The 12,577-nt window shown below is 45.1% G+C and overlaps 1 protein-coding gene across 1 annotated transcript; it reads left to right on the forward strand.

Annotated features, from left to right (window-relative positions):
* Positions 1–1,315: 1,315 nt before the first annotated feature.
* adra2c (adrenoceptor alpha 2C) lies at positions 1,316–4,013 on the forward strand. The gene has a single exon (XM_028977357.1). The coding sequence runs from the start codon at positions 1,518–1,520 to the stop codon at positions 2,850–2,852; it is 1,335 nt and encodes a 444-aa protein (XP_028833190.1). The 5' UTR covers positions 1,316–1,517; the 3' UTR covers positions 2,853–4,013.
* Positions 4,014–12,577: the final 8,564 nt, after the last annotated feature.

Raw genomic sequence — 12,577 nt, forward strand, 5'->3', positions numbered from 1 at the left:
CACAGGCCTGACCGGTTCGATACGTGTCAGCTCGGGGAAGACCTGCGGCCGGAGCTTCAGACAGACGCGTCTCACACACACACACACACACACACACACACACACGCGGCCTTATTTCCATCCACGCACACACTAAACAGGTCCGACTGCAGGGAAATAAAGAGGATACTTCTCTGCCTTTGATTAATGGAACTGCGCTCAGCGGGTGGCGGGGGCAGCAGCAGTGGAATACTGAAGATCAGGGCCATGACTGCGCGCACCTGGAAAGAAGGCTTCCAGAGATGAGCACTAATCGCACGTAATAGCCACGTATTTTGGCAAGGCTTGGCATTGCTGCTCCTGTGTCGTAAACCTCCACGCAGACACACTCACCGATGAAGAAAGGAGTAAATACGTTACGCACAAATTTACTAACACAAATGAACAGAGCCTAGTGTGGTTCTTGTAGTTACTGCCTAACGGGAACTGTCTATGGTGCTGGCCCATGGACTTCAAGCCAGTCTGGTCCTTCTGAGGTCATAGTTGGTCAGTTCGTTTTATTCCCTTTTCGAGGAAGACATTCGGACCTTGATCCCTTCCTCAGTTACTGCATTCACAGCTGGAGCCATGAGCTCAGATCTGCTGGCTGCTTTGCACTGAAGAAATAATTACGTGTGGCGTGCTAGTGTTTCAGATCCATTCTGATCTTGCTGCCCTAAATAACGACTAACATCGGATTTCCACGTAGGACCTGCTGGACGTGGTAAATGCACGCATCTGCTTATTGGTGCAGTGTAGGGAACGCGAGCGTTACAATAGTGACATCCAGCGAACGGATATACTTCCACGAGACACTGATACCCGATTCTGTAGCTGCAAATACACTCCGCGAAAATATACTCCCCACGTCCCCTGAAAAGTATGACAAAAACGCCCGATGAAGAACGAGATCATCTCCACTCATCACGCATGACATTTCCTTTGTATACTGTACAATGTGAAGAGATTATATTATTATGTATAATTATATTTGACCCCTTTCCGACATCCTTGCATGGATGGTGTACGAAATTCGGATGGTGGATTGGTGGAATTCGTCCTGGACAGGAGGGCGTCTCCGTGCGTAAAGACGCGTCCATTGACTTTTCATTTGAATCATCTACAATCTGCCAATTATAATGGTGACTGATCGTTGCTCTTTCGTTTTGCCCATCTCTCTCTCTCTCCCTCTCCTCCTGCTCCTCACACACACACACACACACACACACACACACCGGGGCGGGGCGCGCGCCGAGTTGGATGTGGGCACCACGTGACCAGTGCGCTCCGCGCAGGCAGGACACTTGGTGGAGCAGGAGAGAGGGTGAAGATGCGTTCGGCGTGTGGAGGAGATCTGCCTGAAGGATGGAGAAATGAATTCATCAGCAATTAGAGGACGTTGGGGTTTTTTTGCCAGGCGTCTGATTTTTTGGGGGGGTCAAGAAAGACTATGGGAGAGAAGACAAAAATCGAACCAATAAATCCGAGTAAACGTCGCAATGAGAACTGTTGTATTGTTTAAAAATTTAGTCGACATGGATTTCCTCAATTTGTCCACGGAAGCCGAGAACGCGTCGGTCCCGAGCCCGAATTCCACGGCGCGGGACGGGTACTCGCTGGGCACCATCTGCGGTCTCGCCGGACTCGTAAGTTTCCTCATCCTGTTCACCATCGTCGGGAACGTGCTGGTGGTGATCGCGGTGCTGACGAGCCGGGCGCTCAAGCCGCCCCAGAACCTCTTCCTGGTGTCCCTGGCCAGCGCCGACATCCTGGTCGCCACGCTCATCATGCCCTTCTCCCTGGCCAACGAGCTCATGGGCTACTGGTTCTTCGGAAAAGTTTGGTGCGACATTTATTTGGCGCTGGACGTGCTCTTCTGCACCTCCTCCATCGTGCACCTGTGCGCCATCAGCTTGGACCGCTACTGGTCCGTCACGCAGGCGGTGGAGTACAACCTGAAGCGCACGCCCCGCAGGGTGAAGGGCATGATAGTGGTGGTGTGGCTGATTTCGGCCGTCATCTCCTTCCCGCCGCTCATCTCCATGGCCCGTGGTGACAGCGGCGGGGACAAGCCCAAGTGCGAGCTCAACGACGTGACGTGGTACATCCTGTACTCCACCATCGGCTCCTTCTTTGCGCCCTGTGTCATCATGATCCTGGTGTACATTCGCATCTACCAGGTGGCCAAGACCCGCACCAGGAGCATGTCTGAGAAGAGGCACGAGGGACCTGAAGGACACAACGCTGCAGACGAGGAGGGTGGGGGCGAGCTGGAGAATGGAGTGGACCAGAGAGGCGCCAACCGTGAGAACGGTCACTGTGAAAAAAAGCCTGCCGAGGACGAGCTGGACATGGATCTGGAGGACAGTAGTTCATCGGATGAGAAGACCAAGAAGCAGCATCACAACAACCCTAATGACCCAGCTGCCAAGAAGGAGAGACGGATGAACCGCAAAAACAGCACCAGCTCCAAGCATTCCAGCCGGAAGTCCAGGGCCAGCAGCAAATCCCTGGAGCTGTTTTCCTCGCGCAGGAAGAGGAGGAACACCCTCTCCAGAAAGAAGATCTCTCAGGCCAGGGAGAAGAGGTTCACCTTCGTCCTGGCAGTGGTCATGGGTGTGTTTGTGGTCTGCTGGTTCCCTTTCTTCTTCTCCTACAGCCTCTACGGCATCTGTCGCGAATCATGCGCCGTCCCTGAGACATTGTTCAAGTTTTTCTTCTGGATCGGCTACTGCAACAGCTCCCTCAACCCAGTCATCTACACCATCTTCAACCAGGACTTCCGTCGAGCCTTCCACAAGATCCTGTGTAAGTCGTGGAAAAGGCCCTTTTGAAATGAACTCATGGAGGAGATTATTATTGCTAAGCCTCGTGTGATAAATGGCTCATGTTGTGCATCCAGGCCTTGACAATCGTCACATGACCAAATCCCCCTCCCTCAATCTGGGGGTTCCTCTGGAGACCCCCACTTAAAAACAAAACAAAACAAAAAAACGCACACACAACACATTTCACTGTACCACCATTACGGGTGACTGTGATGTTAATTATGTCCGCAGGCATGTGTCCAGCATTGAAAGACGATTTATTTTTATGATGACTTTGCACATATGGCTGCTTTCTCCTCACTTCTGTGAGGCTTGCGCAACATAAAACACAATTTTCTTTCACCTGAGATACATATGTAAAAACCGAGGGCCCTGCTTTTTTCATGCCTTCATGGGTGTAACAGCTACCTGGTGAGCAGGATCCTTCAGAATAACACAGGCGCTCTGTCAGACGTATTTTGTGGGGACAGAGAACGGCTAAACACTGTCAAGGGATCTTGTTGCAGTCAAAACGAGCGATGGGCCGGGAATTCAGGAACAGTTCTTTCCACGCGGCATCTCATCTGTCATTCCAAGCTTTCCCGATGGCAGCTTCCTCCCTCATTGCTTTTATAGCTGTGTGACGAAACTAAGACAAATATTTGTCATTGATGTGACAGTGTTACGGACGAAAACCCGGCTTTGATTCAGGTCTGATTGTTTTTTTTGTTTTTTTTTTTACAAAAACATGTTCTCTAATGTCATATGGACTATCTGCCTCATGTATATACATATTACACAGGATTAACTCTGTCATATGATAAATGCACACAAGCTGTACCTAAAGGTTGCAGATCATTTGGGTTTAAATGTCCCGAATTTGCCTTGGTGGATGATGCATTATTTATTTATTTATTTATTGAATCCCCTATTGTCTTTTTTTCAAGATGACAGTAATCTTTAAGCACACTGCAGAACAAAAATAAAGGTGATTAAAATGTACATGTTCACATTCACTGTTTTTACTGCACAGTGAATTTTATTTTTGGCCATTTAGGAAAAAAAATGACTATCAACACAACACATGAAACCAGAGCAAATGGTTCAGAGTTAATGACCCATTTTTGTGTTCTACCAACTCCCAACGTCATATGACGTGTATGATCATGGATCTTAGGACTCCTTCAATCAATCAATCAATCCATCAATTAATCTTTATCAATATGGCGCTTTGTACATTGTACATTGTCACAAAGCGTCTAACAAATAGAATAGTGCTACAACATGTGAAGCACAAGCCAAAATATGTAGCTTTCTTGCTGTGGAGAAATTATGCTCGTGCCTAATAAAACATTCTCATAAGCTGAAGGTTTCTCTCATCTCCAACCCATTTATAACGCTGGGAAAAACTAATTTACCATAACAATTTAAATAAGATTTTCTGCCATTTACAACAGGTCAGAGGTTGAACACAAAAGGTAGAGAGTAGGTTTATCATCATGCAAAAAGAGGTTTGAGCATAAACTCATCTTAAATTAAACTACTTGGTAGTCAGGTGTAACTAGCCACAGTAATGGCCAAAAGATTTGAGAATTACATTAATACTAGTTTGCTGCTTTTCTTTTTATTACGGCAATTTGTATATACTCCAGAATGTTATGAAGAGTGATCAGATTTATTGCAAAGTCCCTCTTTGCATTGGAAACGAACTTAATCCCCCCCAAAACATTTTTTTGCCACCAAAGGACCTGCTGAGATCATTTCAGTGATCCTATCCTTAACACAAGTGAGTATGTTGAAGAGCACAAGGCTGGAGATCTTTCTGTCATGCTGACTGGCAGACGGGATAGTTTAAAAGGAGGGTGATGCTTTAAATCATTGTTTTTCCTCTGTTACCCATGGTTACCAGCAACCGTCTCCTAAAGATGATTCAGCTGTGGGATCGGGGTGCCACCAGTGCAGATCTTGCTCAGGAATGGCAGCAGGCAGGTTTGAGTGCTTCTGCACGCACAGTGAGGCAAAGACTTTTGGAGGATGGCCTGGTGTCAAGAAGGGCAGCAAAAAAGTCACTTCTCTCCAAGAAAAACCTCAAGGACAGACTGATATTCTGCAAAAATGACAGGAATTGGACTGTTGAGGACTGCGGTGTGTGTGTCCACTCCCTTGGATGAGAAGCAGCCCCACACATGAATGGTCTCAGGATGCTTGGTGATCACCTTTCCTTCAATCATTTCTCTAGATGCCTCTTCCCGATTGTTTGGGAAATGATCCAAGGGAGTGGGCTCACTCACAATTTTGCCTGAGAACACAGCCATGAATAAAGAATAATACCAAAACATCCTCCACCAGAAACTTCTCCCAACCATACAAGAACAGTTTGGTGAAGAAAAATGCCTTTTCCAGCATGATGGAGCACCGTCCCATAAGGCCAAAATAACTAAGTGGGTCCATGGCCAGGAAACTCCCCAGACCTTATTCCAATTGAGAACTTGTGAGCAAGCCTTAAGAGGAGGGTGAGCAAACAAAAACCCACAAATTCTGACAAACTGCAAGCACTGATTATGAAGGAATGGGTCGCCATCAGTCAGGATTTGGCCCAGAAGTTGATTGACAGAATGCCAGGGCAAATTGCATAAACTTATAAAATTATAAAAATGCTTTTAATTATACATCAATACACCACAGAAACAATGGACCAAAAAATTAAAACACTGAAGCAGCAAACTTTGCGAAAAACAGTATTTATGTAATTCTCAAAACATTTGGCCACGACTGTATATTAAATAACGTGGGTATTAATTTAATTAATTAATGAATAATTTATAAATGAGAAAATGTATGAACGTCACTTGTAGAAGAAGGCTGTGAATGGACACATATGAACTTTTTTTGTATTTTGCCTATTAGAATACTATGATTTGGTGATGGCACTTGTGTGCAAGGGGTATTAGTTTGGAGAACAGAATGAAAATGGAAGTAGGTAAGAAAGACTTGCATTTGTGACATATTGATGGGAGGAAGTTTAAATGGTCCAGAATAAGGAATTAGGATTTGTGAGGGCTTAACACTACAACATCATTATTGTTCATCTGCTGGGTGTCAGAAATAACAAATGAAAAGGGTTGGTTGGGCATTTAGTTTCTCCTGTCCAAGGTAAGACAGAAACGATTACCATTCCCCCCTGTGCTGTGTATAATATAACATTTCTAAAATGTCCCTCTGTATAACAGGTGAAAGAAAATAGACAATAGTAATTCTCATCTTCATAGCTCACTATGCACCTTTAATAAAAGATCTCTGGATTTCACTTAACTGGAAGCCATTCAAAATGCTTTACAGAATTCAAATGAGCTCCATAACCCCCATTAGCCTTCATTCAAAGCACTCCAAGGAAAATGAGGGGAAACACGAGAAACCTTTAAAAACATGAAAATCTAAAACCTCATATTGTACCGTGACAGGGAGAGGCCAGCAGGGGGCATCAAGGAGCATCATTGAGGTGGCGCACACAGTACTATTTGTGTTCACCCCGTCATTAGTGCGGGTTTCCTCTGGGTTCTCCGGTTTACTCCTGTGGTCTAAAAGAATGTACACTCGGTGAATAGGTAACCATAGAGCATGGACTTCGTCTCTATTGTGAGTTTATACCCTCTGAATGGCTTAGTGATAAAAATGAATGTGGACAGTAAAAATGAAGGTAAAATAAAGCCATATTTCTCCACTGGGTTGAATGCCCAGCAGAACGCTGCAGTGTAATTTAAAGAAAGACTACACACTGAACACAGCGGTGGTTGCTTCTACTGAGCTTGTGTTGGGCACATTCATGCACATTATAATCTAATTTAGAGCAGGTCATCTGAATTAATCTAGTTTAATTTATAAAACAGACAGAAGAAAATGTTAGATTTAAAGTAAAAAAAAATGTGTTTGTGTGTGTGTGTGTGTGTGTGTGTGTGTGTGTGTGTATATATATATATATATATAGAGAGAGAGAGAGAGAGAGAGACACGGTTGTAACCCCAGAATCAGTGAGCCAGCCTTTCCTCGGTTTGCTGGTCCTATTGTTCATTTAATGTTTCTGACTTACTCTCTATTTCTAGTTTCAACAAAGCGAGTAATTGATTCAAACCGAGCCCCTGAAAATGCATGTGTTAATCACATCTTTGTTGTGTCAGCAGAATTGCATTTGCAGTAATGTTTATCTCCACTCTCAGTTAGCAGTATAAGACCAGGCGGCACTAGCAGTGGTGGAACAAAACAGAAGAATAATGGTCCACACTCATTTTCCAGACCATAGCAATTGGCTGTCTAACTCGCAGACTGCTGCTGAAAAGTGACCCTGGGGTGGCATATATAGTTCTGCAGCTATTTACAATTCTGCAGAAATGCATCAAGACCAATAAAATGACATTACCTCAAGTCATTTTAGTGAAAAATAATTGCAATATGAATTATAGATAATGGACTAATAAAACATATTATGAATTATACATTAAAAAAATTATGATCAGTTGTCTGCTGTGTGGAGGAAATAGCAGAGTGTGTGTGGACCTCTGATCAAACTCCCTGCCTCGTCCCACCCAGTTATCTCCGCACTGAAATGATATTCCGCATTTTCACTGGCCATTTGTCAATTGCCTGAAAAAAAAATCACGATCAACCATGGACTCATTATCTGCCTCTAATTTGAATGTTCTTCTTTGTCCCTTTGTTTGACAAGCAGGTGCTTTGTTTTTATATGCAGACAGTTAAGTGCAAGTTAAGTGCATGTCTCAAATTGTGGGCCAGAAATGTTCTGGTGGTAGTAGCCTAGTGTGAGACACACTCGCCTATTAACCAGAAGACCTCAAAGTCCCAGGTTCATTCCCACTACCATTGTGTCCCTGAACTTAACCCAGAGTGTCTCCAGGGTGGACTGTCCCTGTAACTACTGATTGTAAGTCACTCTGGATAAGGGCGTCTGGTAAATGCTGTAAATGTTAATGTAAGAGACAAGAGACAAGGTTGTCTCAATTAGGAGGGTGCTTCAAATGCGGCATCCTTGCTTTATTGGGTTGAAAAGGACTCCTCCAGTGAATCATTCTCAGTCCTGAGACCTATCTTTAGTTCTCCTCAGCATAGCTGTTGTTACTTCAGACAAAAGTTTAAGGAGAAGCTGTTATGCTGTGCAGGCTACCGTCTCAGCAGCTGCAGACGGATTCAAGACATATCCAAAGTTGAATCTCGCAGGTTATATCAGGACCACAAGTAAAGTGAAGTGATTGTCACATGTGATACACAGCAGCACAGCACACAGTGCACACAGTGAAATTTGTCCTCTGCATTTAACCCATCACATTTACATTTACATTTACGGCATTTGGCAGACGCCCTTATCCAGAGCGACTTACAACGTGCTTTCAAGTTACCATCGATGAAGAGATCAATTCCGGTTCACTAGGACCCCAACTATGAATACATCTATTTAATTCACTCTGTTGTAGATTCTGTACACAAAGTTTGACAAGAAAATTACAATTTAATCTAAATCACCCTGAGTGAACAGTGGGCAGCCATGACAGGTGCCCGGGGAGCAGTGTGTCAGTGCTTTGCTCAGTGGCACCTCAGTGGATCGGGATTTGAACCAGCAACCTTCTGATTACGGGGCTGCTTCCTTTACCACTAGACCACCACTGCCCCAGCGTACAGCGTACCAGAAGAGTTTAAATATTTGTGCACCCAAATAAAAAGGGAAACCTTTTTTTTATTATTTAGCATCTTGAGGGTGACCCACAGGCTGGTTTTGCTGTGGAGCCCTCAGTAGCCTATTAAAAAGAAAACAAAAACCCCACTCACCATTGTGAGCAGGACACTTCTCCCTGATTGTCCCTCTAACTACTGATTGTACGTCGCTCTGGATTAAGTGCGTCAGCTAAATGCTGTAAATGTAAATGTAAAAAAGCCTGGACCCCCAGACTACACCCCTGGTTGTGAGACTTGCAGAATTTTTCCAATTAAACCTGTCACATTTCTAAGAAACGCCACAAGGATGTGGAGAGGAGGAGGTTCCCTGTTACACACAAAACCGAACAAAGCATACACACAGTGCTTTTATTTACAGGGTGCTAACAGTTACAATAAAGCAGCGGACTCAGCACAGATAACCAACATCAGTACAGCCTAAAGGAAGGGGTGGTCCAGCGGGGACATCCCAAACACGCACAAACGTTAAGAAAAAGGGCACGGAGTGCTAACAGGTTAACAACAAAGGGTCTACCACACAAAGCAACAATACACATGGTGTAACTGCAGATCTCTGTGGACCCTGGGGACCTCCCAAAAGAGTAAGGGCCTAGCAGACCCTGGGGACCTCCCGAACATCTGAAGTCTCTTTATATAGGTGGTGGTGACCAATAGGCAGATGGTAGGTGGAGCTGGTAGGCTTCAACTCCTCCCACGAAGTCCATCTAAAAGAGACAGGACACAAAAACGCAGCCACACACAGAGAACACGTGGGAGCGTACGTCCAGGGACATAACAAATCTGATCTAATTTCCGTCTTTGTCACATTGTTGTGGCCACACGTTTCAACTTTTGTGGTCATGAATCAGCAGTTACTTTTGCACATCAGCACGTCATACAGTTTAGCAGAAATGATCCAGGACAAATTAGAACGCAGTCTGCTAATGACCAAATCAGATCAGTCAATATTCAGGTCCATTTGATGTGACATGGGAGAACGTGCCCTGAGTGCTTATTTGTGTTTGTTTGGTTGGGCTTCTTAAGCATAATTAAATGAAACTAGTAGCTCCAGAGAGACATTTTGTTAACAGAGAACGAGAGTGAAAATAACGTGATGGCGCTCTTCTTCTCCTCTGAGGTTCTAGATTGAGCGGCTGCCTCACTTCTGCTACCTTGATCACAACCCCTGTAATTTCTTATGGCTCTGTTGATGGCTGAGTGGCTTCAAGTGGCCATGAAAATGTGTCTAGAGCTTATTGTATTTGAGAGCATGCACCTGTCTCCCACATGCACAACTGTCATTCAGGTCACAGTGCTGAATTTTGACAGGCGATCGCTGTCCTGGGCCCTGAGGTGAGATAATCATCATCTGTCATTTGCCGCTCTGTTCAAGGACCTGACCCAAAGAATTGCCTTAAACCTCAGTGTTTCTGCCGTAGTGTTTCTGTATTTTTATTAATATTTATAGCATCATGAGGGAGAGCCACAGGCTGTGCCTGCCCTGGAGACCTCAGGTTAATATTCCAGCAGCTGGGGGGGCGCTACAGCCTACAGCCATTACAGATGAAAACGAAACGACAAATAGTCGACAAATAGTCAGGGTGGTAGTAGCCTAGTGGTTAACACACTCGCCTATGAACCAGAAGACCCAGGCTACTACCATTGTGTCCCTGAGCAAGACACTTAACCCTAAGTGTCTCCAGGGGGGGGCTGTCCCTGTAACTACTGATTGTAAGTCGCTCTGGATAAGGGCGACTGATAAATGCTGTAAATGTAAATATAGTTGTTTTGGTTATGATGGCACAGTGCACCTGGCCCACCAGGGGGCACAAATAAACAATATTAGGGGTTCCGTCACCTGTGGGGGATGGAACCGGATGTTCATTTGTGCCCCCTGGTTGGCCAGGCACAGCTGACATGAACTCACCATGAAGGGAAATAGGTGACGGCAGTTTCCCTCCCAAATTCCCGGTGAGGTGGACATGGAATGTCTGTGTGCAATGACCCACCCCAAACTCCATCTCCAGGTCCAGTTGCAGGGCCAGTGGCGCAATGGATAACTGTCAGGATCCGTTCCGAAATGGGGGTTACTCCGGTCCGGGTCAGGATCAGGATCCGGACCGGAGTTTCATTGTCCTGTGTAATGTTCCCTAATCGTTTTCACCTGTGTTAATTGTATAAAGCTGCCCTGTTCGTTTCTGTCCGCTGTCAGGTCTTTGAAGTTATGTTCCGTGTTCACCAGTGTCTACGTCTCGGATGTCTCCCCTGTCCTGTGATTCACCATTAAACCCCTGTTCCGTGATGTCAGGTGAAAGCGTCCTCCATTCCTCGTCACTCTTCGTCCTCCTCTCCGTTCACCCGCCGCGTCATGCCCGCATGGACGTGACAATAACGCGTCTGACTACGGATCAGAAGATTCTAGGTTCGACTCCTGGCTGGCTCGTGCATTTTGGGGGCAGTGGTGGCCTAGCGGTTAAGGAAGCGGCCCCGTAATCAGAAGGTTGCTGGTTCGAATCTCGATCCGCCAAGGTGCCACTGAGGTGCCACTGAGCAAAGCACCGTCCCCACACACTGCTCCCCGGGCGCCTGTCATGGCTGCCCACTGCTCACTCAGGGTGATGGGTTAAATGCAGAGGACAAATTTCACTGTGTGCACTGTGTGACAATCACTTCACTTAAAAAAAAAAACTTTAGGTCCAGGTCCAGGCATCCAGATCTTCTTCGCCACCTATTTAAATTGTGCTTACCCACTCCTGTGGGTTTTTGGCAGTGGTGGCCTAGCGTTTAAGGAAGCAGCCCCGTCATCAGAAGATTGTCGGTTCGAATCCAGAACCGCTAATGCGCCTCTGAGGTGCCACTGAGCAAACTGCTTCCCGGGCGCCTGTCATGGCTGCTCACTAATGGTGATGGTTAAAAGCAGAGGGCACATTTTGCTGTGTGCACCGTGTTATGTGCTGTGTTTCACAATGACATCTGCCTCACTTTCACTTTCTTTAGTGTGACGCTGCTGTGCTTTTGTGAACAGTATTTTTTGTTACCACACTTTCACCATGTTTCACCATGTTCTTCATTGTGTGCCTCCTCCTGGTATTACAATGATGAAACACTGTATTTCCTATCAAATATCGAAGCCATTCTCTTTACAAAAAGATGGATGGTCCCTTCATCCACTTTCTGCAATTCAGAAGTGATTTCCAATAACAAGGAAGTCTGTCAGATGGGAAGTCATCCCAAATCTGACATCAGCGAGTCTTCTTGCAGAACAAATACAACATGCAACACTTAATTGCCGCCTGCCATCTGCACGCTCATCTGTGACCACAACACATTGTCAGCGTGTGTTACTGTCTTCCATGTTTGCCATAATGGGAGATGCACACCATTTGGGGCTTGTCCATTCTATCTGGTCCAAGTTTTGTATGGGTCAAATACTTTGACTTACTACTCTCCGCTTTCAATCTGGTTTCATCTTAGCCTGTGGTTTCATCGGCATTTGTGCATGTTTAGATTTACTCTTTATTTAAAAAGTATTGCAGGAAATAAATGCAAAGTCACATTTTAGTATGAATTCTGCATCACTCACTCTCAATGTGTCAGTCTTGTCTGTCATTACTGTACTGAGAGGTCCTTCCTTTGATGTTCTGAAGAATGTGATGTAGACACTGGTTCTTTTTTATATATATACCCTCACCCCATTTGTGAGATCTTTGTTTTCTTGCCATGTCTCCATGTCCTCAAAATAGTACATAATTTTGGGTATGTTTCGTACTGGTCTTTTTCGTGGCTGGGTGCATTGTGCTTTTGCTTTTTTATTTTTTTTTTGAACAACAAAGTTTATTTCTAAAGTCAGTGAGGCAATTATGAACAATGCTTTAATGGTGCGATATAGAAATGCTGAACATAAGAATCAGTGCATTCAGTAGTGTTAGAGATCCATTGTGCTGGGTTGCAGATGCCTTTCTGATGAAACAATTCAGATAACTATAATACCTGACTAACTGAGACTAATTAAGTGGAACAGTGGTGCTCAC

The sequence above is a fragment of the Denticeps clupeoides genome, chromosome 4 (assembly GCF_900700375.1).
Source record: "Denticeps clupeoides chromosome 4, fDenClu1.1, whole genome shotgun sequence".
Lineage (NCBI taxonomy): Eukaryota > Metazoa > Chordata > Actinopteri > Clupeiformes > Denticipitidae > Denticeps > Denticeps clupeoides.